The sequence below is a fragment of the Rhinichthys klamathensis genome, unplaced genomic scaffold (genome assembly GCF_029890125.1).
Source record: "Rhinichthys klamathensis goyatoka isolate OS25496 unplaced genomic scaffold, OSU_Roscu_1.1 h1tg000254l_1, whole genome shotgun sequence".
NCBI classification, from domain to species: Eukaryota; Metazoa; Chordata; class Actinopteri; order Cypriniformes; family Leuciscidae; genus Rhinichthys; species Rhinichthys klamathensis.
The window spans coordinates 3,547,819-3,574,918 of record NW_026606776.1 but is presented as its reverse complement, the minus strand read 5'-3'; the positions used below and the strand labels follow the sequence as shown (position 1 = coordinate 3,574,918).

Sequence of the window (27,100 nt, the reverse complement as noted above, 5' to 3'; positions counted from 1 at the left end):
AATGCTCTTTCATCCAGCCATTATTGTCCATTTTGTTTGTTTACTTTGGCTGAAACAAAAAAAACACAACATCCTATTTGGGTGACTACTGTTTTCTCCCTAAATCCGCTCTTAAAAGCTTTAATTAGTGTCTGAAAGCGAGTCTGGAATTTTCCAGGGAATTTCAGGTCAAGTGTATGTGGCAATATGTTTGTAAACATATTTGTCCTCTTACACGGTTCTTCACATAACTGTCTATGAAGAGAACTATGAAACCACTAGAGCTTATAGAATTGTCTTCATTGATTTGTTATAAAACCAAAATTAACTGTAAAACAACTTTAGCAAATTAGCTATTCACATTCATGTTCTTTCACCATGGTATGACTATGGCATAGACAGAACTGACATCATTTCTTTCCTAATTGTTATGTGTCTGTTTAATTATGTGCAATATTTACAGGTTTCCATCAGCTACACATTTCCACTGAACACTAAGCACCAATATTTATCTTCTGGCGGAATGCAAAGGCTTTTCCCTCATTCCTCTTAAGATTTTCATGGAATTACTATGCTCATGGAGATGGCAGTAAACCTGAGTAAACGCGTCTTAGCTTCAGTTCAGATTTAACAAGGAAACCATTTTCATTTGTGGAGAAAAGTGTAATTCAAGTGTCTGGTCTTTTTCCCTCTTAAAGAACCAGTTGTGTTGTTGGGATGTCTCTCTGTTCTGCACTGAGAACTGGGAAACAGAGTGCAGGTTCTCTGCTTTCACCACAAGAGGGCGCGAGAAGACAGTGGATGTCTTATAAGAGCCCAGCTTCTCGGCACATGTAGTAAAACTGGCCTCTCTTTGCAATAAGGTTATTTGGAGAATCCATCTCCACGATATGTCCTTTATCCATAACAATAACCCTGAGAAAACAAAAACGGCAGTATTAGTATTGATAAAACATCATATTACAGATATCTGAGCAATAATAAACATTTGTGAAGACCGGCTATATTTATATAGCCTAAATTACACAAGCTATTGTGTGCATTACAATTGAGTAAAATGAAAATAATAAATAATAATTAGTGTGTGAAAAGTGATGCATCCAATTCACATTGAAGGTAAGCAGCTAATTCACCTTTTTATTATTTAGTCCGTGCCTATTTTTATTTGTAGTATGTCATTTCTAAGCCGAGTATGGCACCTAACTGAAATGCAAAATTACCAAAACTAACACGTCTCCCATTAAAGAGTTCACCCAAACATGAATATTCTGTCATTGATTACTCACTATCAAGTCGTTCCAAACCCTTAAGACTTTCGTTCATCTTCGGAACACAAATTAAGCTCTTTTTGATGCAATCTGAGAGCTTTCTGTCCCTCCATAGACAGCTACGCAACTGACACTTTGACACTTCAAAAAGTTCATAAAGACACGTAAAATTTATCTTTTTTTGATAAACATGCTGAGTAACAAGAGAATGAACCTCATTGGTTCTTGCAGGTCAAGCGAACATCCTTGAGCTTCTGTTTACCACAACTGATGTGTGAATTGATGAATGTTTAAAAGCCTAAATTAAATCTGTTAATCATATAAAGCGATCAAGTCTCTTCAGAAAATTGGGACTAAACAGTTCAATTCATATGGATTAGTTTTACAATCTCTTTATGTACTTTTTGAAGTGTCAAAGTGTCAGTTGTGTAGCTGCCAATGGAGGGACAAAAATCTCTCAGATTTCATCAAAAAGATCTTCATTTGTGTTCACGAAGATGAACGAAAGTCTTACGGGTTTGGAACGACATGAGGGTGAGTAATTAATGACAGAATATTGGGGTGAACTACCCCTTTAAGGTGCGGTTACATTAGCAAAATATTATGGTCATTAAGGCCCATTCAGTCTATTGACAATTGCACAGCAATGTATGAAGCACAGCTCACACAAAAGTTACTTGCACACCACAACCAAGCATCATTCTGTTGGTCAACTCGGCAAATTCACGTGACCAACTGAACCCGATGCAAAATCTGCAGGGCCTCAGTTACAGTTGTATATTAAAACGGGATGTGAGAAAGTATTTTAATATCGAACATTACACAGCAGCTTTTAAGCTATTTCCTGATAGACTGAAGATTGAGATGCAGCTGTGTGGTCTGAAAAGTTTAGGAACCACTGTTTAATGATTTTGTATCACGACATACTTTGTGTAATCCATAATGGTATTGAGGCGGTGTGCTATGGTAAGAACGGCACAATCCTCAAACTGGCTGCGGATAGTATACTGGATCAGGGTGTCTGTCTCCAGGTCCAATGCAGCTGTAGCCTCGTCCAGCACCAGAATCTTTGTCTTTCGAAGAAGAGCTCTAGCTAGACATACCAGCTGCCTCTGACCAAGACTGCAGGAAGAGAAACATTCGCCATTGTTAATCGAAAGTCTCTTTTGCAAGCCATTGGTTATCATGGTATAAAGAAATTTCAAACCAAAAACAACATTCCCATTGTCTCAAATATACTGGCTTTTTTTTCATTCATTTAAAATGGTGAAAGAATAGCACTATTGGATGCACATACCTGAGGTTTTCCCCTCCTTCTGAACACTCATGATTGAGTTTATCTGGAAGTTCAGACACAAAGTGTTTAAGGTGCGCCAGTTCCAGGGCATTCCACACCTCCTCATCAGAATAGGCATCGAAGGGGTCCAGGTTCATACGGAGAGATCCAGAGAACAGCACTGGGTCCTGGAAAGATATTTAAATTGCAAAACAGATTTGTGAGTTCATAATAATTTGAAATACAACAAAATATTACAATTATAGTTATTTTGGTTCCATTAGGTGGAATGTCTTAGTTATACACACTTGTGGAATGATGGTGATGCGGGATCTCAGATCGTGAAGCCCGATCTCTGCAATATCGATTCCATCGATGTAGATCTTTCCTCTTGCTGCTTCCAAGATCCGGAAAATTCCAAGAGCCAAAGATGATTTTCCTGCACCAGTTCTTCCCACAATACCAATCTGAAAGGATAAAAGGAAACAAAGAGTGAGACTGTGGGATTTTTTTCAATATAACAAGGTATCATCAGGAACACTTTGTATTACCACAATCCCACCAAATGTTTGTCAAGTTTAATTACAGAAATATACTTTCAACTTTTACCATCCTAGTTAGAACCTTAAAATGGTTATATTTTGGGTGGACTATTTCCTCAAGGTGTACAAGAATCTAGCCTTGTTCAGAATGAGGCAAGGTATAGCCTAAATCAAAAAGATATAGCAATAATATTTTATAGTAAATGCTGAGGTAGAATATGTATGGACCTTCTCCCGCTCCTGGATGTGAACGGAGATGCCCTTCAGGGCCAGCTCAAGGCCTTTACGGTATTGAAGGCCATAATCTTGAAACTCTATGGTCCCTGTTTGAGGCCAAGTTGGTGGCAAAGAACTTCCTTCTATGCTCCAAGCTGCCTGTAAATGATTATATAGATGGTAAAGAGCTATGACAAAAAATGATTGCTATTACTGACCAACAAAGAAAGAAATATGATTTATGTTTATATCTATTAACTAGGCTGTATAGCCACACTCACCTCTTTTGGTGTGTCTGCATACTCTTTCACTCTCTCAACTGACACAATGTTGTTCTCTACATCTGTCCATGACCTTACAATCCAGCTCAGGAAACCTGTCACCTGAGAGACAGTAAAAAGCATTTTAAAACAATAGAATCACTAAAGAGGACCTGATTTATGATCTTTATGTAACACAGAACAACAACAAATAATGGCTGGATTTTATTCTCCGCATTTTAATTTGAAAACGGCTGACCACAAATAAAATAAAAAAACCTTTTAACGCTTGTGCAAGCGTTAAAAGCAATTTGAGGTTTGAGGGTGAACATTGCAAGAGCAAGTTTCCACATGCAATATCTCCAGTAGCCCTCATAATATTTGTGCCGGATTCTGCATAGAGACATTTGAAATGATTCACACCTGAAGGGAATGAGACACGGCCAGACCGACCATCCCAGGGCTCAGGGTTCCTTTTGCCATCACAGAGAGAATAGAAGCAGCGAGGACAATGCCATTACCCAGAAACTCCAAATTCACACCCAGCCACCTGAACAAAATGGCATCCCGGAATGAGGTTATATATCAGTACAATGTCAATCAATCAAAATATATCATAGGATGCCCACCATAGGGGGCGGTTATACAGGATTGCTCTTGCATTACATCAGTGCCATTTTATATGTTGTTGCCTCATTTCGTTGCGCCCCACATCTGGCTGTTGTTGAATGCAAGAAAGCTTCCCGTGTAGCCTGGGAAAACCCAGACAACTTCCGGCAAATTTAGATTTGCTCTGAAAGTTAGTCTGGCAAAGAGCTCATTCAAACTCATTTCCAATCCGGCGAAATCGAGGCACCAATCAGAAACGTTGGGGCGGGCTTTACACGATGACGACAGCGCTGGGATTTTGAAGCAGATTTTGTAGCCTACATTACAAAGATGGATGCCGCCGTCGAACATCACTCGTTCGAATCAGCTATCGCGTCTGTTTTAAGCGATTTGAACGTTTCCTTTTTGTTAAAAACCGAGCAAAGAACAACACTCGGAGATGTTTTTCCGCCGCTCTGCATACGTCATCTCCTTCATCGCTCTGATTGGTTTTAGGTCTATCCGCGACGTCCGTTGGTGACGCCCCTCTGGAAATGATTTGTCTATGACGCTTTGCCAGACCATAACTCAGTTACAACTGAGAATGGTCTGGTTTTAACCAGGCTACTTCCCGTGTGAATTCTTGTCCAGATTGTGATATTTGATTCTGAGTGTACATGTTATTGTGATTGTAAAACTGAATGTTAAGGAGTCCCTCACCTTGTTGCTATGAATCGGGGGAAGTAAGCAGTTTGGTTAAGATCCACCTTGTGATTGGCACCCATGATGAAGCGCGACTGCTCATTGAACGCCCGGATAACACTGGCACCCTGCACAGTCTCGTTTAAGTGCGTGTAGATGGGAGAGCGACTCACTGACTCCAACCGCCGCAGCTGGCAGGAAGTGGCCACGTAGAAACTCTTCAAGGGTGAAAAGAGTGAGAGAAAGATTACAGTCAAAACCCAAGTAGGACTTTAGATGATTTCCAACATTCCTGTTAGACTCAGGTATTGTTGGTGTTTTAGCAGATGGCTTCAAGAAACTAGCATTTGAGGTTTGCAAATGAGCCTTTTTTCCTTAACCCCATAAATTCAGATTCAGACGTACCTGTATGAAACCATAGAGGAGTGCCATAGGGAGGATGATAACGGCAGCGAAAGGAGTGGCCATCAACACAATGATACAGACTTCCAAGAGTTTGAAGAAGTAACTTAGCATCATCTTTAGCCCATCTGGGACCATATTGTCTATGGCATCTATCTCTTTAGCAAAACGATTGAGGAGGTTGCCGCTGGGAGTGGACTCAAAGAACGACATCGGGGAGTGAAGCACGTTGTTCAGAAGTTCCAAGTGAAGATGACGGGAGGCAATGATGCACCCTAATGAGATGGCAACCGTGGTACCAAATATGGCAATTCCTAAAACACAGGAAATGATGAAAGTTTGTTTAGTTTACTTGAATCTTAACTGAAGCTGGGGTAAAACACTAAGAGCAAACCGATTTACACACAGCCTGTTAAGGCCTCAAGACTCTACTAACCAGAGATGGGACCAAGTCACACATGTGCAAGTCTCAAGTAAGTCTCAAGTCTTAACCTTCAAGTCTCAAGTAAGTCCCAAGTATTTTTTTCCTGGGCAAGTCAAGTCAAGTCAAGTCACAGGCTATGTCAAGTCAAGTCAAGTCAAGTCTTGTAGTAGGTCAAGTCAAGTCCAAGTCAAGTCACCTTATTATTGTAATTTTACCTGCAGAGTTTGATCTATGGGCGTCAGTTTGGTTTGAAATGAACAGAGGCGCATTCGGAAGTGCATTTGGGAACAATGACGCATTCATTCACTTTTTTCTTTCACGCAGGTCATGTTTTGAAAGATGGTGTCCTGTAGCTTACTAATTTAAAGAAATAAAAATGTATACAAAAATGTGATGTCCGACTTCTTTTATGAAGAAGAAAGCCTTAAAGGGGTCATATAATGGTACATGCACTTTTACAAGTTGATTGTACTGAAATGTGTGTTGGCAGTGCCTGTACACAACCATCATATAATGATAAAAATCCATCCAGTGGTTTTGTTTTAATCTCCTTATATGTTTTCCCCTGCCTCAAATCGAGCCGTTCGAGCCTGTGACGTCACACGGTCGGACGCCCCTCCCACGATTGTTGAATGACAGCCGCGTTTCAACACAGACCCGCCCGAGCTGTCAATCATAGTCTGCGCGGACCGGCGCGGTCATTGTTGATATGCTGGAGCACTGTCTATGAGCAGAATGGCGTCTAAGCGATTGTGGTGTTCTGTTCTTGGGTGTAATAACGAACACAGTCATTTTAATGTTCCTAAATCCAAACCGCTGAAGACGCAGTGGCTGAGTTTGTTTTCGAAGGGAATATTCCCCACGAGCAACGTCAATGCTCTCATGTTTGCCCGAATCATTTCACACACCAGACTGCTTTATAAACGAGGGTGAGTATAAAGCTGGATTTGCTAAGTAGCTGCTCATGAAAAAAGATCGGTACCAGATATTCGTGTTCCTGCTGAATCTCCAGAAGAACTGAAGTGAGTGTAACGTTTTATTCAACTTTATATTAATATTTATATCTTTGCAAATCGCTAGCTGCACACTTCACAATGAATGCGTCTAAGGTTTACACTCAGGGTACATTACGGCATGTTTTCTATGTATGACGTTCTCAATATAATTCATAATTCCACGTTTATACTGAACAACGCGTTATGGTTATTGTGTTATTGTGTTACAAACGGTGTACGCACAGAACAGAGGGGCGGGGTGAGCAAATTATCATTTAAAGTCATATGCACTGAAACGGCGTGCTGAAAACAGAGCTGTTTTTGACCAAGTAAAATAAGTGTTTTCTTACAATACTAATGAGAATTTTTAATTAAAGTATATTACAAACTTTTAATTTAGACCCCAAAGAATCATATTAGCTTGTACAAAAATGGCATTATATGCCCCTTTTAAGTTTTCAAAAAGCATTAGACATATGACCCACTATTCTGCTTCGTGTAAGTTATTTATCAATGAATTCAAACGCGTTGGCTGGCGCTGAGCCAGAGACATACGCTCTCAGTGCTGTCATATATCACAACTGTTCAGTGTTTTCAACCACATCATTTTTATTTTAGGTTTCAGACATTTAAATACACATAACTACTAGCAAAAAATATATTTGTAGTTTGTAAAATATACACTGATGATGTCTATGGAAGCGTCAATAATAATCATTTCCATTATAATAAGACGCACGTTTTATTCATATCAGATACACATTGTGTAAGTAGCTTTACATTTTACCCTATTCTTCTCCCAGTTCACCGGTCACTTACTTTCATGTATTTCGTGAGAAGTTGAGAAATTGACGTGTTGTAAACTAACGTTAACATGGCACCGCCCATTCGCACATACAGCTCAACTAACGCGATCATTATAAAGGTGTTTAAACAACAAAACACATCCACTTACACATATTTGACAATCGGAATATCAGTGTTGCATGTTATAGCTAATACATTTGTGAACATTTTGAATAAAACAGGAAAAATGACATAAAAGCAGATCATTCATTCAGCGCTGTGTTGTGGTTGCGCTGTGTCACTTGACAAGCAATGACGCGTCACCATGAAACATTAAAGTGAGTGACAGGTTCTAAATAACGGTCGCCTAGAAAAACTCACGCTGGGGGATCAGTTAGAATAGTTTAAACTTACTTGTGAAAGGGTTAATGGCTACTTTAGCTATTACATTAGCTAACTACCAACTAACATTAACAAATTGACAAGCACTTACTGGGCAGAATGGCTCTTCAAATGACGGACGAAATTGGAGGTTGTCGTCTGGCTGTCCGCAATGTTAATGTTGTAGCCTATGTCTTGCAAAGCGCTGTTCGTCTTTTGCCATCGTGTGAATAATTCTTGAAGCCGAAAGCAATGACCCTCGGTACCCCTCCGGCTGACATTTTGATGTGATATCTGATCTAAGTGGGCGTGGTGTGCGTAAGGTACGAGGTATGACTGATGATAGTGTCGTGATCAACTTTAAAACATTTTTTTATATATATTTTATATTCAAACTGAAAACATGATGTGATTAACACTCAAGTCATTCAAGTCATCGTGTCTCAAGTCAAGTCAAGTCCCGAGTCTTTAACTTCCAAGTCCGAGTCAAGTCTCAAGTATTTCATTTTATGTCAAGTCAAGTCACAAGTCATAAAAATAGCGACTCGAGTCGACTCGAGTCCAAGTCACCAAGTCACAAGTCCCCATGTCTGCTACTAACCTTGTGCAACGCCAAGAGCGCCATAGACTCCAAGTTTCAGATCTGTGTTTAATTGAGTGCCGTTGATCACAGGCTGATCCGCCCACAAGCTTAACCAGTAATTATTAGACAGAGACGCTGCTTGTTGGAAGGCGTACAGGAATACGATGGAAACTATTAAAGGCAAACCAATGGTGCGAAAGTATTCAATGTACATCTCAAGTTTGACCTATAGGGACAGAGAGAAAATAGAGATAAGCCAAACTCATGTGGTTAATAAAAAATAAATGTCATGTTTCAAAAGAAGAAGGTTTTAACATAAGTGATCTTACTCTGCCTATCCGTGCTTTATCAACCGTAGTCAGTTTCCCCATGTCGTCTGGGATGTGGTTCTCGTCAGATTCAGGTAGTGGCTCAATTGTAATGCTGTTTCTGTCACCACTGAAAGAGATTTGAGTTTCAATCAATCAACAAACGTTATGTTTCTCATATTTAGTGAATAACTGATACAGCTGACCGTAACAAGAGCTAAAGTGAGCTGCAGATATGATGCTAAAATTTGGAAATGAGTTAGCATTTTAGCACTTCCGGTTCCAACATCCTGAATTCTATGGGTTTTTTCAAAGGTATAATTTGTTTATAGCCCAGCTTTACTTCTGTTTTTACTTCTACCGATTGTATGTATGCTTCAAAGATCATAAACATTATCTTGATAAACAAAATGTACAAGAATCATAAACCTTTGTTAGTTCCAGTTATGACTTTGAGCAGAAATACATAAGCCAATGGAAACAGTGTTAATTTCAGTATTTGTTTCAGTTTTCTGTGTGTCATATTTATTTGCATTGAATTAGCATATTTAAAATCCCATACCCGATGAGCTGCTCTTGGGACAGATCCCTGGAAAATCGCATGTATTCAGTAACACTCAATCTTACAGATTTTCTGGAGCCTGCAAGTGGATGAGTTCAACATAAAAATGATCAATAATACTCAATCTATAATGAGTTGGTTTTTTTCACAACAATTGGATTTGACAGATCCCTGTCATCTTAGACCACTATGAATTTTCATACTGGTCCTGGTTGGTTTATGATGAACAGGTATCAGTCTAGCTTATAGTACAGCGCTAGTTTAAGCAGGGGAACTTTAGAAAAACCAACTTGTGAAGCTTGAACCCCTGGTTAAACTAGTTCAAAGCATGGTGGGGACACCAGCATCCATAACATATTACCTCTCTGGAAGGCCTCCGAAAAGCACTCTTTCCTTTCAGAGCTTGCGAAGGTGTGGATGAAATCAGCAAAAGCACCATTTCGGTTCAGAAGTTCTTGATAGGAGCCTCTCTCACTGATCTCCCCGTCCACCAGAACCAGGATCAAATCCGCCTGAGGCAGGAAGCTCATTCCGTGGGTCACCAAAACCCGTGTCTTTATTGAAAATGTTGAATGTTAGAGGTTGAAAATGCTGAGGAGCAAGAAAATAACCCCGTACCCCATGTGTAAGGTAAACGTTCCAGTGAAAGTCACCTTGTCTCTCAGAATGCCTTTGGGCCCAATGACTTTGTTGAAGATGTGCTGACCAACATGTGCATCCACAGCAGACAGGGGGTCATCAAGCAGATACACATCAGCTTTCCTGTGAACAGCACGTGCCAAGCTCACCCTCTGTTTCTGTCCTCCAGACAAATTCAAACCCTGGAAGGAAGTTTTAGATTTATTTCAAGACATAATATACATTCTATAGAGATGCATGCTCAATGGTGATTGGTCTCGTCGTGGATGCTTATTGATCCTATTGAAACAATGTCTCACCTTCTCTCCGATCTCAGTGGCGTCTCCTGCTGGCAGATTATCCAGATCTGGCAGCAGGGCACAGGCTTCCAGCACTCGCTGGTACCAGCTTTTCTTTTTTTCCCATCCAAACAGAATGTTGTCCTGCAGACTGGCATTTTGGATCCAAGCTTGCTGGGGGACGTAGGCAATGGAGCCCTATATAAACAGAAGCGAAGAAATGCTGAACAGACAATCAACTGTAAGGATGAAATATTTTGCAGTTTGATTAATGGCCTTGAAATAATGCAGAATATTAAATAATTATTCTTTACCTAATACTGTTCATTTTTTAAAACCTAAAGGCTCGTACACACCGGGACGAATATCGGCGCGCGTTATTCGGCAGCGTTTTTCAACGCGTTTTTTGTGTTCACACCCAAATTCATTCCCTGACATTAGATGGCGCCCATTTGCTCTGCAATACCACTCCATAACATTCTCTTTTATCAAGATTTTTGTAGTCGCTGTCGCGTTTGTCATATAGTTCTTTATGTTCCGACACCAACGAGACCGGCAGCTCTACATTCATCTTGCCTTGCATCTTCCTCGTCTTATTTCTTCCCGCTGTTGTGCCTAATTTCGACCCCCTGCCAAATGATTACCACCCTTGTTGAAGTCAGTACCTGATTGCCTAATACCAACCCCGCCCCTAATCCTACCCCCTCCCCCACAACCAATCCTAAACCTACCAATGCTAGGGGGGTAATAATTTGGCGGGGGTCGAAATTCGGCACAACACCGGCAGTGTAGACGCTACTTGGCGTATATCTTCTTCGCCGTTACGTATGTGTGCTCGGCAAAAAACGCTTTGTGTTTGAGCGCCCCCAAGTTGTGTTTTACTGTAACTTCAGAAGCTCCAGACACGTGAGCAAAAGCGCCAATCTCATTGGTCGGATAGTTTTTGACACGGCGCGTCAAACTAAAAAAACGAACCCGAGGCGTTTTTTAAAAAATGACGCTTTTACGCGTGCCGTTTTTCGTGTCGGTGTGCACACTCACATTGGCGCCCTTTGTTTAGTCACGAGGCGTTAAACGTCGGCGAATATCGCGCGCGAAATTCGTCCCGGTGTGAACAGGCCTTAAATCTTTAAATGCTAAAAATGTGTGTTTATTTTAGATTTAAACTGGCTTAAATAAGATTTTCATATCTATTTTATAATTGCAATATAGTATTCTACTTTGAAAGACAGGGCTCATATTATGGTCACCTACTCTATAATCATAACATGCCATTCAAAAATTTGATTTCATAAAATATATACAATGAGAGTTATGGTTGATTAGTGCAAGTACCTTGACTGAGACGGCCCCGCTTCTTTTTTCAGTCTCCCCAAGAATGGCTGAAAGCAGCGAGGATTTCCCACTGCCAACATGGCCGACAACAGCAACCAGCGAGCCACAGGGAACTTTAACGCTGATCCTGCCCACACACACACACACAGTGTAAGTGAGGGGTAAGTTGCTGAAACTTGGACACTTATTGCCTGATTGTGTATTCAGGTGCCTTGTGGAAACTTTCAGGATAATGATACCTTTTTAGACATGGGGGTCCATCCTTAGACCAGCTGAAGGTTCCATTGTCAAACACTACACCATCCACATCTGACAAGTATAGAGCAACAATGAAAGAGCAAAAGTAAATAATGCCTTAATCACCTACCCTAACATGCAATCTATTCAGGCAGACTATCTGCACACATCTATGTCGCAAACACAAATTGTTCTGGAGGAAAGTGCAGATCAAATTACAGAGATTGCTTCTGGGAAACTAGATTTCTTCTGCAGCTTGTGAAATTATAGACTCACTTTAATTACACAGTCTAATTAGCTTCATCTTCACAATAACAACTTTCAAAGGCTATCTTGAACAGATTTGATGAATGCTGCCCGCCCCCCACCCCCATCAAGTTTGGATAAACTAACGTATATGGATGTATAAATGATAACTTTAAATACAGGAAAACATGATGCATTGTAAAAAATAAAATAATAAAAAATAGCAATATAAAAGTTACTAACAAGTCCATATAAATGTAATTTGGATTGCAGAGTAAATAATTAGTATTTAAGTTAATAATTAATCAGTAATAAAGTTAATATTGTTGCAGTGTTCATCTTGTCACAATGCTAATTGTTTTTTTTTATGTACTGATGTTTTGTGCAAGGTCTATGGTAATCTAATATAAAACAAAACAAGCATATTGCCCGAGACATAGAACAAGCGGTTTAGATTGATGACAAATAAAAATAAATAAACAATGTATTTTTTTAATAAAATAAAATAAAATGTTATGTAGTAGGCTAACACTGCATTCAAATGTAGGCAATCCAGTGATCTGAATTGAATAGAGATCTCTAATTGTTTGCGCCAGGGAGAGGAAGTGAGACATCAGTATCACCTAACTGTGAAATTTAGAGGCTATTATCAAACTGTTGTTAATCTCGCTCTTGCTCATATTTTTACTGACAGACGGAAGTGAAGAGCAAAGGGAAAGTCTCACAGGGTACATACAACATTCGGTCTGTTTTTAGCCTAACAAATCTATTGCACAATAATGTTTGTCAACAAGTGGTCTCTCACCTGATTTATAGGATTCTCTTGCTACATTTTCCGGTTTGATTTCGTCTTGACAGAGAAATTTCCCCAGACGCTTGAGAGAGACGAGAGCCTGCAACACAAGGATAAGTTGTACATTTAATTCAAGATCAGTAGAATCCTGAAATAAAGAAATAACAACACATAACAGCACCATTAAATAATCAGGGCAGAATATAATGGTGCTGGAGTTCATATAATTCTCACCTGCATGGTTGTGCTCATGGCAAAAGGAAGCTGGCTTAGGGGTGTTTTCAGTATGTTGATGAGAGCCATTGATACAAAGATTTTTTGAGCATCCAGAACATTCTTATCATCAATGAGCACATAGACACCAAACATGGCAAAAGCAATCTGGCAAAGAATGGAAACAACAAATCACAGTCAAAACTGTAATATCACATCCTGTCGTTTAGGTAATTAGTCATTACTATAATGTCAATTTTGATTTAGGCCCTTCACAAAAGTATACCCTCCAGTCCAAGACCATATTTTTCAGATCATTTGGACTTGGCCTTTATTCAGATTCAAGAGCTGGAGCTAGTCTGGAGAAAATATGGTCTTGTATTTGGACTTAAGTCCGGACTCGAGTACCACAACAAATGGTTACAGCCCTGATACATTTGTTAAGAATCTGTCTTTTCTTACCAGAAAGGACGAGCAGTTAAATGAGGCAATAGACACAGAGTATAAGATCTGTGATTTCTTCAGAGTTTTAAGCTCCTTCTCTCTGTATCCCAGGACCTGCTCCAGAAATGCCTTTTCCCAGGCGTAGAACTTCAAGATCTTGATACCATTCAGAATCTCGTTCATTAACTTGACCCGTCCATCCATGTACTTCATTTGTATCTCCTGCGGAATGAACAGAAAACAGCCAACTGTCATCAAAACACCACAAGCTTTGGCACGACACCACTAAATAACAGAGAGGGTTTGGGCTTTTTCTGTACTTGATGTCTGGCTGCCCTGCTTACAAAAAGCTCTGGTTACCAGCCTTGTTCCTACAAGGATTCTTGACTGAACCAGAAGGACATTCATAAAAAGGAGTGTTTAGCTGATGAACAGGATGGTCCACCAGTCGGACCAGCATCAAACCAATTTGCGCTGGTTTAAACTGGTCTTTTCAGCAGAATGGTTTCGCGTCAGAATGATTAACATTGAAGAAGGCAATACATTTCAAACCGCATGTTAAGACATTCTAGAACACAATAGCTATGAGCTGAGAGATTGACTCAGCCAGTGGCATGCCAAATGTCTGTTTTCTGAAAAATAAAATTTAAACTTTTATTGCCATTTGCAAGCATTGTGGTTGCTTTGCTTTGGAGGAAGCATGGGGAACTTCAAAGGAGCAAGAGAAGCTTGAATCCAACCCGCACACTTCACTATCTAAACCAGCTGTGGACCCTTCACGCTGACTTACTTTAGCACTCACTCATTCATTCATAGCACTCCTCAACAGTCAACAGTCTGTCTCAGAAAGCATCTTATTGGGTGAGATAAATGAGGATCTTAACTCATTTTGATCTCCTTTAATGAGAATCCCATTCAGAATTAGCCATTCCTCTTTGAACTTTAAGGGTTTTGGGGTCACAAAATGCATTTTCAGATCTTTATATTATGTTTCTGGAGATTACAACGTCAGACGGTCTTACTCGACATCTTACCCACACAGCAGTATCGTTCTTGTGATTGATGGACAAAATGAGTTGTTACATACTCATGTTAAGGGGCATGTTAAACAAAAATTCATATTTTAAACTGGTTAGTTAGCTTTGAGGTATGAAACTTGCAGTATGTTTTTATTGTACAGTAACCTCTTAAATGTGTAAATATCGAGCCCATTTAGATTTTTTAGGGAGTCTGGGCCTCAAATAGCAGGTGAGTGACATCACATGAATCCTGAGTTACAACATTACAGTACCTGGAGTTTGCTTCTCTTCCTTGCAATGAATCCATTCAAAGGGAAGATGAAGATCACAGTGGCGATGCCCGCTAGAGCAGATGGTCCTAAAAGCTGAAATAAGACATGTCTTATTTATTTCTCTTAGGAAGCTAAACAACTATTCAACCAATATCTCCAAATGTTAAGAATGCAATTCAGAATTTACTTATATTACTAGAATGGAAATAGTTTACTGGAGTGGAATGAAAATACACAAATATGTGTGCCCTCACCTGCCAAAGAAAGAAGAGACAGAGTGTGACCTCAATGGGTGCCAGCCACACTGCATTGAAATACACCACAAAATCCATCAGCTTCTGGGTGTCGGCAGAGACCAGATTGACTATCTCCCCCACTGTGCATGTTCTGCGTGCTGCGCTATTCACGACAAGAGACTGGGGATAAACGAGATGCAGCGACAAAAGCAGAGAGACAGATTGATTAAAAACATTTCATTGAATCCCTTTTCATTATTTGAACTGAATTGGTCACACACTACAGAAAACTGAATTGGAATTACGGGAATTTATTAATAAAATGAATTAAAAGAAAATTAACACAATATTGTTCTATCAGGAAATCCATTAGTCCAGTAAAAACAGATAACTTAAGCATTACTTTGGCTCCATTTGGAAGACTTCTGGGTACGTTAGCGCATCCAGGGAAATTACATGGTCCATAAAATGTTGGTTAATAATTATTATATTATTAAAAATGTATAATATATACAAACACTAAATGTACAAAAGTATTGGGACACCTGACTATTACACTATCAGGGACATCGCATTCTAAATGCAGACATTAATATGGAGTTGGTCCCCCCCTTTGCAGCTATAACAGTTTACACTCTTCTGAGAAGGCTTTCCACAAGATTTTGGAGTGTTTCTGAGTTTTGCCCATTCATCCAGTAGAGCTTTTGTGAGGTCAGGCATTTATGTTGGACGAGAAGGCCTGGCTTGCAAACATCCCAAAGGTGTTCATGGGGTTGAGGTCAGGGCTCTGTGCGGGCCAGTCAAGTTCTTCCACACCAAACTCATTCAACCATGTCTTTATGGGCCTTGCCTTGTGCACTTTGGCACAGTCATGTTGGAGTAGAAAAGGGCCCTCCTCAAACTGTTCCCACAAACATGAAGCAGCATTGTCCAAAATGTCTTGGTATGCTGGAGAAGATTAAGATTTCCCACCACTTAAAAAAAGCCCCATACCATTATCCCTCCTCCACCAAACTTTACAGTGGCACAATGGAGTCAGGCAGGTAACGTTCTCCTGGCATTCGCCAAACCCAGACTCGCCCATCAGAGAAGCATGAATCATCACTCCACAGAACACGTTTCCTCTGCTCTTGAGTCCTCTTTACACCACTCCACCGACGCTTAACATTATACTTGGTGATGTGAGGCTTGCATGCAGCTGCTCGGCCATGGAAACCCATTTTTCCCACCGCACTGTTTTTGTGCTGATATTAATGCCAGTGGAAGTTTGGAACTCTTTAGCTATGGAATCAGCAGAGCGTTGGTGACTTTTACGCACCATGTCCCTCAGCACTCGATGACCCCACTCTGTGACTTTACGTGGTATTCCAGTTTGGGGCTGAGTTGTTGTTGTTCCTAAATCCTTCCACTTTCCAATAATAGCATGCCTAGGTGCTTGATTTTATACACATGTGGCAATGGGTCTGATTGAAACAATGGAATTAAAAAATTAAGAGGTGTGTCCCAATACTTTTCCATATAGTGTATATAATATTACACTAAATATATATATATATATATATATATCTGTACTGCTCTTGAAACTTTCTGCAAATACTCCCATTACCAAATATCATTGAACCATATGTTCTAACAAGGTTTTTGTGCTGGTAAAATGGCCTACCTTTCTGTAGACCAGACCCATGACAGCTGTTTTAACCCTCATGCCCACAGTAAAGCAGGTGTATGTGTACTGGTGGTTGAAGACAGACTGCAGGCAGGACAGGAGGAACACAAGAGAGGCATAGAAATAGCCCTTCCACAGCGGAGCATCCTCATCCTTCATAAAGCCTAACAACAGACTTTAAAAAAAGAGAAAAAGGGGTCAATAAAGGCACTATATAGTACAAAGAAATGTGCCGATTTTTGATGTAACTAAGCATTTGGCTAGATTCCTCTATAACAGACCACATCCAACCATTGTGGTTTGGCTCAAGGTTTACAGTAGCGAGTAAAGCCACAGCTTTCTTTGAAAATGAAGAATGGTAGATTTGTTGAGATTAACAAGATGTAGCATGTTCAACTGGAAAAATGTTTTTCTGAATGCTAACCAAATGCTACAAAATCCATGTTGGTTACTCTGAGGGTAGAAGACCTTGAATGTTTCCATAGTTCCCACTAAAGTCCACCTTTTTTGACACAAGATCCCAGTACAATATATCTACTTGCTACAGTTTGCTGGTAGCTGACTGAACCTCCCATTTAACTGGCAGCTTTCCTGTAGTAACCACAACCCCGACAGTGTTCCTCTACCCTCCCCGAAGCTAACACGTCTAGGGCGGACGGAGTGCTGTGGTCATCTCTCGCTCTCAAGCTTTCAGACTTGAAGCCATAATTGCTTCTCTGTGGGCATAAACAGCATGATCTCTGTCTGGCTGGTATGGCGTCTCTGACTCAAGCACCTGCCGCACACTGCCACTTCCTGTTTTCATCCCAAGATATTGTGAACCGTAAGATGTCTCTTCTAAAAATATTTTGATAACCTAGCGAGCTGTCTTTAAAAGCACAGAGGGGCCATCTGTGTTTATTTTAAGGAACAGTCAGAACTTTTCATAAACACAACTCAAAGCCTAACTTACCGGGAAAAGCCCAAATTTTGAGAACTTAAACTAAGGATGAGGCCAAGAACCTGTGGAACCTGTCTCACCTTAGAACCTGTGGAACTGAAAACATGAAGGCATCATGGACCATGAGGCACAGCGTCCCGGTTAGGAAGTAGGGTCCGAAGCTACGCGCAAGTGTCCGTAACAGACAGAATCCCGAACTCTGCTCTTTTTGAATCTTCCTGAGGAGTTGGGCCTGGTCTGGTAGTCGAGATCCCAAGGCAACACTGGTGCTTAGGTGGTTCTCCTGCCTGTGGATGGAGAAGAGGCAAACGGACACGTGCATAAGGAATTGGTGCTGAAGCTTAAATGCAGTTGTTAAGCTCGTTTAATCCCTCTTTGTAAGTTCTAATTGAAAACAGAATGACATTAAAACATCCTGCGGCACAATGCAAGTTTCCACAAATTGTAAAACGCATGTGAGGCCTTAAAAGAGGATTTCAGAGGTCTTGAAAACACTGTATGTTCAAAGCAGAACAGTGTTAACAAGCAAACCAATTGATACAATCCTCCTGTCTCGACTGTGTATGCAGCAGGGCTCTTTTTTGTCTTATTTTAGGTCTGTCTTTTTGATGGAAATGGAAATGTGATCGCACTGATCAAAGCAGCATGAGGATCCACAGCAACATAAACAACTTAAATGTACACGTGCCTCAAAATTTTGTGTGTGACAAAAACATGTCTGATGTTTTTAATGGAACTCACTGCTGTAATTTGGTACGCTCCGCTGTCCATTCTTCTTCCAGGTCGGATATAATCCTTTCTGATGTATCTTCTTCCCTCAGACTCCACAGATCTTCTGCTTGCAGAGGAGAACGGTATCCTTTAAAAACCAACCTGGAAGCACACACGACACAAACTGAATGCATTTCTTTCACTGGACCAAGAAGTATTTAAAAGAGTATTTTCACAAATTAGTAATGGTGTTTAAATCATTTAATTCCATACCCGCTAAACCACCAGAAGAGGATCTTTGACAAGAACGATGCATCTTGAACAGGACATGCATTCTGAGAAAACGACAAGAACAATTTGATTACAAATACACTACATGGCCAAAAAGTACAGCATATGGATATGTTTAAATGAATAAAAGTAAAAGGTTTTACAGTAGGCCAACTAGAAATACCATTGGTTCCCATGATCATTTGGCTATAAGTTATTGGATGTTATGTCGGCCCAATTTACTAATTACTATTTTTACTAATCATATTTTAATTAACAGGTTTGGGCCAAGCCAAACGTGTTAATTAAAATATGATATAGATACAGATTAAATTATCAATTATAACAAGGCTTGTCAAAACAGTTCTAACATTATACACATAAATATCCAGGTGCGAGGCAATCAGTTTTAGAAAGAAGAGTTTCACAGTTTTGCTTTCTTGGATGGAGAACGCAGTGGCTAGAAATCATATTTGGCAACAGTGAACTGAGAGTAAATAGAGAAACACTGTGAAAGCATCTGTGAGTAAGAGTGGTAGACCTCTATCTGTGTGTGTGTGTGTATGCCTTATGTGCCACAGTAACACACTTCCACCCACTGCTGACCTCAGTGCTGCCCCTTTGCCCATACAGCCAACCAACCAAACACGCACTCTCCCCCGCCTCCTCACCGGAGGTCTCACTCTTCAGGAGTCAGTGAATAACCCTACACAGGAAGTGACTGAGCCAGGAGGGGATCAAGGGGTGTGGCACGACATCTGTGGCTACAACCTCATCACAAACACTCTAATTCCTCTCTGAGCTTGTTTCCTTGTTTTTCTCCGGAGGAGAACAGTGAGATGGACCACTATCTCACAAGATGTTAGGAGATTATGTTCTATGTTGCTCTGCTCGGTGCTATGTGTGTAATTTGCATACATAACAACCAAACAGTGGGCAGAATGAGTCAAGAATTTAGTTTAAAAAAGGATATATCATTATCCGGGAAGGAGGACCACAGAGTGTCCATGTAGATGAGTCAAGCTCTTTTATCCAATCATGAGTTCAGCTAATATCTAAGTGCAACATTCTTGCGGGAGACAGTAGTTGGATATGCTACAGCCATTACCATAATTCACTTCAAAATGTGTGTGTGTGGGGGGGTGGTGGGTTCTATATTACTTAAAGACAGAAGTAAACACCACAGGATTGTTTGTGATGGATTATTTTAGTTGATGAAGAGTTTGCTCCGTTCGTACCTTGAGGACGGCTTTGCCTGAGGGTGCTCGGTCTGCAAAACAGCTGAGGAAGAGCTGCGCCAATTGCAGGGTGAAGTAAGAGAAAAAGGCCAAATACCGCACAATATCCGGAGAGAGACCCTAAAAAGCAGAGACAACAGAAACAGCGGATCACATCCAGATTAAAGAAAGAGAGAGAGAGCACAGGCAGACTTTCCCATTTAAATGAGCACCACAACCAGGGATTTCCCATAATGCTACTGTGATGTTATTCCAGTCCTGATCCGCAGACTTCCCAACATGCTGTTTACATGCTGAACATTCTGTTCCTATGGAACTCTCTGGAACACAACTTGTTGTTGAATTTCCAATCCAAGATAACATCTCTTAATGAACCTTGACGTGGTTGTTTTCTGAGGACAATATGGTCAATGAAAATGTCACGCGAGGCCTCCCTGACTAGGCGTAGAAGAGCTAGTTGGTGGAGAAAGCAGGAGACATGTTGTTTACTGAGTGATGTCATGTCCCAAACTAAGGATTAATGCAAAAAATATGATCTGCTGTTTATTGTATAGGAAATCATGCAGTGCAGTGTTCCTTCTTAATTCGCCTAATGTCAGAAGACATGGGTGTGCACGAGCATTAACAACATAGTAAAGCTTATTTTGAACAGTTAAGGGAAATCATGGTGAAAACCAAACTCTTTAATGGCCTGCTTTATATAAATGAATTACGTATGAAAAGAGCCATAAAAGGCCTCGAGTCACGCTACAATCTGGAAACTCATAGATTGCTGCTGTTCAAACCTCCGGCCACTATTTGCTGGTGAGGAGCCAACAGTTAGCTATATTTACAAACTTAACACATGTGCTGTTCATATGCTGCTCATGCATTTCTAAATCTATTGTAGATACTAAGTTTATCTTTCTGGTGCCCTGGATATAGCGTCTTGGCTACACTATTGGAGCACAGGCCATGTTGAGACAAATCTGTAGTAAACAACCGTTTGGCCATGAAGTCCCTTATAGAGGCGTTATTCTTTACTACACCACAAAATAAAAAACAAGGCCAGAGTGGTTTCGGTGGTCAAAATGTAGGTCAGTCAAAATGCCATCCCACTCTTATCCAAGGATAAAGTTAGCATGCCAGGGAGAAATATGCTTATCTGTCTTTATGTTTCGACCCATTTTGCACGATATGGGTCAGAACTGTCTAGTCTAGTTTCTAAAATGTTAAACCTGCTTTCGTGCTAGGTTGTTTTCTTGTGTTATTGTGTGTGGCAAATGAAATTGATTAAAAACACAAGCACTTAAGACATTTTTAAAGATAGCGAATGCAAAAAAAGAAAAAACCTTCGGCTGAATTTATTTATTTAGCTTGACAAAATAATTAGCTTAACCCAAGTGAGTTGTTCACCTAATTTACACTGACTAATTAATTTTCCGAAAACATTTGGAATTTTGTCTTATTGAAAAAAGAAAAACACTCATACTGTACTTCCGCATATTGTAAGGTTCATTAGGAGCATGAGTCAGATTTAAACACTTTCTGACATATGTTACAAACTAACACCTGTACTTGGACTTCACCTGAACTCATGATATGAATGTGACAAACCAATTCCAAACATGGGGAGAATCAACAAGTTCCAAAAGTAGAAACTGCTGGAATGCTGAGCTGCCGTGTGTTTGTGTGAGTGTGCTGCAATGTATTTGCTTGTGCATGTGTGGATATGTATCTGTGACCATGTATGCATGTTTGCATACGTGCATCTGTGTTTCATCCATATGTTAATACGCCCATATGTGGCTGTATGTGTAGGCTTAGTCCAAGGTGTTGTGAATGTACCGTGAAACTGAAATTCTCTGTCAGTTGTCATTTTTCTCACCTGCTCTGCAGCCAGCTGGACCTTTGCATGAAGTGGAATAAGGGAACAAACCACGCCCAACAGCCAGAAGAAGAACAGGAAGGCAGAGGAACGGCATCCCCGCACTCTCTCCCAATGAATCACGCACACGGCTAACACCTGTCAAACACACACCTGTCAATGACATTGTTCTCATCTGCTAAAATTACAGTCCATACAAAACCAGTAATAACAAATAACTTCAAAAAGGAGCCTAATTACAGATAGCCCTCCTTTTGCTACTGAATGATGCAAGTTTACTTTAAAGACAAAGTATGTCATTTTTCTTACATCTTTTTAAAATACTTTCTCCTATCCCAGCCTAAGCCATTCGTAGGATACAGCTCTAGAAAGTGTAAACACTGTGGTTCTCTTTAAATGGCCAATGGTGTGAGTTTGGGGACAGGACTGTCTGTTTGGCCGACCATAGGAAAACGGGGAAAGTGTTCAGGGAAACTTCATTACTTCATCCTTTTTGAAATTACACATTTCACTGTTACGCTAACTCATTGTGAAGGACTTTAAATAGATTTAATTACATTTAATATATTTAAATTACTACTATCAAGGCCATGACCTTTAGAGAGAAGGAAGATCAGTAAGCAAATAACTTTTATCATGTCAAAACAACACCCAACCAAGTTAAAAAAAAATTCAGAGAAAATAGAAGATGAAATCTGTTAGGGAAACCTTACTTTTAAAATTGTACTATGCTTTCTTGATGACCTGAAGACTAATCCATCATTAAATTTGCTTTGTTTTTGTTTCAGTTGTTTTGTTGAAGTTATATTGGAATTTTTCCTGTCTACCACCACAGCTGTCTCCTCTAATAAAACAACATAGCCTATGTAAAGTGTGGCCTCTGTTGAACCCACATCTTTCTTAATGACTGTGTCTTTTCTTCATCCAAAAATGTGACATTCTGCATGTCTCAAAACCAGACTGTGTCAACCAGTGGCTCTTGCCGATCCCAAGCTTGATGTGATGTTAATTTGTTGCAGTATCTCCTAGGTAGCGCAAAACATCCTTTGATTACATCAAAAGCAGCCTCCTGGTGCGGTACAGACAGATCAGGACTGGATCCAAAGACGCCTCCTCGAAACCAAACCAAAGCCATATAACCTCAGAGAAATGAGGTGAAACCTTTAAAAGGAACCCTTAATCATGTCCTAATGAAAGACGCCTGCGGAGGTTTGTTGTGCTACCTGGAAACAGAACATGTAAACCACATGTAACATCTGCATTGTTGATGTTGACTTCACGTCTCATGAGAATAAGTCCTCTGGACAGTGGGAGGAAGCCAAAGCTAGCAATTATACTGGAGAGTTAAGAGCGATAGAAGACAGAGGCAGATCTGCTTCCTGCAGCTTAAATGAGAGCACACAGTGAAACTGGCAGCAGCTTATGATTGGTAGAAAAAGTTGCCAAGCATTACAGCAGACTCCAGACAACGATATTAACCAAAAATTCAATATTGAGGGGGACCAGATTTAAAAATGTAAGATTGTACCATTAAAAACCAATATTGATGGATCACTAATCTGAATATTTCAGGAATGTGTAGTGGTTACAGCCCATGGTTACAGGTCTATATAAAATTTGTTAAAGCAAAAATAACGATTAAATAATGAAGAAAAGTATTGTAAGGAGACATTTCAGGTCTCTGAATCTGGTGGACTGATGGCATACAGTCCCAGCAAAGTCTGATGTATCTTCCTCGAACTAGCACTCATAACTAACCTGAAGATGGAGAATTGCGTAGTGCCAGTTGCGTTTGGCAAAGATTTGTGAAAGTTTATGGTGTTCCTTTAATGAATCAGGTGCTACAACAATCCAGAGAGTGTTGTAAATAAATTGCAATTGGTGGGGTGCTCTTATGGTGATGATACACAGGGCAACTTTTTGAGCAATGTTGCCGTCAACGGGCAACCAGATGAGACACAGGGCCCACGACCGACCGAAGTTATCCAGGTAGAAATGTATTGCCCATTTTCAATGGGAAAGTGCCCAAGCAACAATCGCTCAGCAAGATTGCCCAGCAACATTGCTCAAAAAGTTGCCCTGTGTATCATCACCTTTAGTAAATTCCCCCTCTAGGTTCAATAGAATTGTGGTGGTTTTTGCTTTCTAAACTGTTCATTACATGAGCCCAAATATTATCCAAGAAAACCCATAGGTGGTAAAGGAGGTTGAGGAAAGGAACGAAGCAACATTTTCAGAAAGCAATATTTATGCACCTTCATAATAAATCTCTAAAATTGTTATTGAGCATTTCTACCTACACTCCAGCCCCTGCCCAAGTTATGACGCTGCTTTATTTCACTTTTTGACCAATTAAGATCACAATCTGTTAAGGAAGGGGCCGTTTAAGGACACGATCACACTGTTTAACTCTTTAAGTGTTTTTACTTTGACACTAGCCAATGTTGACTTAGGTGTCTGAAGAGACCACAGATGGGTCATGAGTCTGGTCTGGAGCCCAGAAAGCGATGATGAGATTGTGTTCATTAGGCCATGTGTAGGTGTGCCCCTAACCTAGTTTACCTCAGAATGTCACAGTCTATTAGATGAAAACAGATCCTGCTGTGTTAGGAGCTATTTTACAAACATAAGCAGGTGTGTTGTGAAATGAATGTAGGTGTGGAATGAATAAAACTTAAATCTTTAATATATATTTCCATATGTGGGCTGATGCATCCATCTTTAAGACATATACTTATGTTTTGGCTACTGGTTCCTAAAATGGGATGCTGATGTTCTTAACTAGCTTATCACAAACCAAACTAAAGATCCACACACTGCTGCAAAATTCCCACAGTTCCACTTGATGAAGATCCTTTGAATCGAAACACTGTTGAATAAATGGAAATTCTACAACAGTGAGCAGATCTACCTCTTTAATTTGTTGAGATGTTTGACAGATTGTCTAATGTCAGACGTACATACATTCTCTTCTTATTTCTTAACTAGCTTCACCAGCAAGACCTCTTTGGTCAACCAACTTTAAAAGAAAAACAAAGCCAACTGGCTTCACAAGCTAAAACTTTACATTAGCATATAATTTACGTTATGCTGCAACCTGATACACCAAAACGCTGCTATTATGTTAACCAGTCCAGACCAAAATGGAAATATATTTTGGTCTAAATAAAAATATTGGTGTTGTGATGTATGAAGCACAGCTCACACAAAAGTCACTTTCAAACCAAGCAGCTTTCTTTTGCACAAGTCTGCAAGTTGAAATCTTTTGGGCTAATTCCTGATCCTCTGGAATCGTATCAATCCTGATAGGAATTCCTGGATTCCTATTGAAATGACTGGATTTCACCATTGAAAATTTGCTGAACAATGGTAAATGAGACCACACCTCAAGCCTGGGCACCAATCTTTACCATCTTAAGATAAAACTCTAAGATTAAACGTAGCAAGCTCAGTAACAAAACCCTGAATTGTTGATTTGATTAAAACAACCGATTTGGGCCGACTTTTTCTTTAATAAACCGTTTTATAAAAAAATTGACGCTGATTTCTGCCTGTACTGCTACGTTTTTCTCATACAATTTGGAACTTAGAGGTTACATTACCACGGTCAGACTGCGTATGATAGGACTGAGCAAGAAGACAAGGTGTTGCTGGATTTCCTGTCTTCGTTCCAACAGGATGTAGAAGAATTCCACAAAGCCAAAGGATGCCAAGAAAAACCCCAACAACTGTAAAAGAGCAAAGAGGAATACAATTCATATCAGAGTGAGAACTTGAGTCACTCTCCCAGAATCTCCGGTGGTCAATGACTGCAGAGAAGAGGTGCGATTTACATTATGATAAGACTGGATTGGAATCTGTGTGGCTCTGAACAAACGGAGAAACAACTGTATTTCAAACAAAAGAGTTTTAGAGCGGAAGAGTGAAAAGTGACATCACAGCTCACTAGAGTGCTAACCGCACTCACACCACAAACTGAGGTTACACACACCACTCTCTCTTTTACTGTCTTCCTCGGCCACTAAAGCGTGAACTCGACCCCTCAGTCTACCCAGACCACCACGTTCACTTTGTTTTAACATTCTGGTTTGAATTTTATAGACCACAAAGCTGGTACTTTTGAGACCCGGACAGGCTTGTATAACATTAACAGGTCTTAGCGGTCTGCCTCACCAGCTTGGCATTGCAGAGTGAAGAGAGGGGCAGCCGACCTCGGCCGTGGCAGTAGAGATGAAGGCAGTAGAATGGAGAGAGGACCCACAGGTAGATGCATGGAGCCCACACCAGGACTGTGTTCTGGAAGCAATTGCTCAGTTCAGGGTTATGCGTGTACCATGTCTGGTTCCAGTCCTGGAGATAAAGAACAGGGTGTCCTTAACTTTTCAACAAGTTATACGGTAATTGACAGTCTTCATTCTTTCAGTGGATCAATATTGTCTTGATCTAAACCCTCTCCACAGAAAACCAGATATTGTCATGATCCAAACCCTCTCCACAGAGAAACCAGATATGATATGAATGTTCCAGAACATCTAAAATTAGAACATCTTGTGCTTTGTTTACCATGTTGGTCAATTTTTCTTATTTTTTATTGCTTATCATGGTTATCATGTAATCATGCTTACCAAGCTCATCACTGACTTTATCTTGTCACTTTATATTAATGGGTTAGAGACAGCTGAGATTGAATTAATTATTAAAGACTTGAGATTGGACTAAATCAATGTAACTGAAGGAACATATCTGCCAGATATTCTGACAACTGAAGTTTGTGAAATAAGTGTATTAAATTGTACATTTATTTGCTAGCTTGTTTAAAATATTTAATGCCATGTAAAATAAATCACATTCTAAAGATTGACCACAATGCAACATCTTTTGAACTTAATTCAACACATTTAATAAATAATTATAACCAAATAATCGAAAAGTCATACAAAAAACAGATATATTCTGGTTTTCTGGTTCTTGGCAACATACAATGTTTCCAGAAAACTTTCAATATAAATATCATACATAAAAAAGAACAACTCTTTGCAGGTATATATGTGACATAAACAAAATATAAATCAATGATATATTTATATTAAATTCAATGATACATGTATATTTATATTCTTGAGTAATATTCAAGATTTAAGGTCTGATATTAGAGGTTTGCTCACCCATAGTGGGTCAAGTCCACTTAGACTGCAAAAGGTATCCATTCACTCGTCTGGTCCTGAGGAGGTACCTATCCCTGCTGTGTATCCTGGTTCTTTAGACTGTTCTGTCACTCTGTGCTGTGCCCGAGTCAAACTCTCCCTCCGTCCTGGGATCTCACACACTCCCTTATTCACGTTTGTCACTCCTTGTTTCTGAGAGTGTCTGGAAGTGTCTGCTTTTTACCACCAGTCTAACAGCTGCTTAGGTGGGTGGTTATAT

General features: G+C 40.0%; 1 protein-coding gene across 1 annotated transcript; it reads right to left on the bottom strand.

Annotated features, from left to right (window-relative positions):
- Positions 1-101: 101 nt before the first annotated feature.
- Positions 102-27,100, bottom strand: abcc6a (ATP-binding cassette, sub-family C (CFTR/MRP), member 6a). Its single transcript, XM_056266839.1, has 31 exons — positions 26,842-27,100; positions 25,850-26,026; positions 25,279-25,404; positions 21,677-21,814; positions 19,810-19,929; positions 18,575-18,636; positions 18,332-18,463; positions 17,671-17,877; positions 16,648-16,825; positions 15,003-15,164; positions 14,749-14,841; positions 13,476-13,679; positions 13,035-13,181; positions 12,813-12,900; positions 11,764-11,833; positions 11,525-11,651; positions 10,211-10,387; positions 9,926-10,093; positions 9,634-9,826; positions 9,273-9,351; positions 8,732-8,840; positions 8,421-8,628; positions 5,237-5,547; positions 4,850-5,049; positions 3,965-4,091; positions 3,563-3,664; positions 3,294-3,440; positions 2,832-2,990; positions 2,545-2,711; positions 2,175-2,369; positions 102-894 (listed from the first exon to the last, which is right to left on the bottom strand). Exons 1-31 carry the CDS (start codon positions 26,881-26,883, stop codon positions 786-788), a joined length of 4,524 nt encoding a protein of 1,507 aa, XP_056122814.1. The 5' UTR covers positions 26,884-27,100; the 3' UTR covers positions 102-785.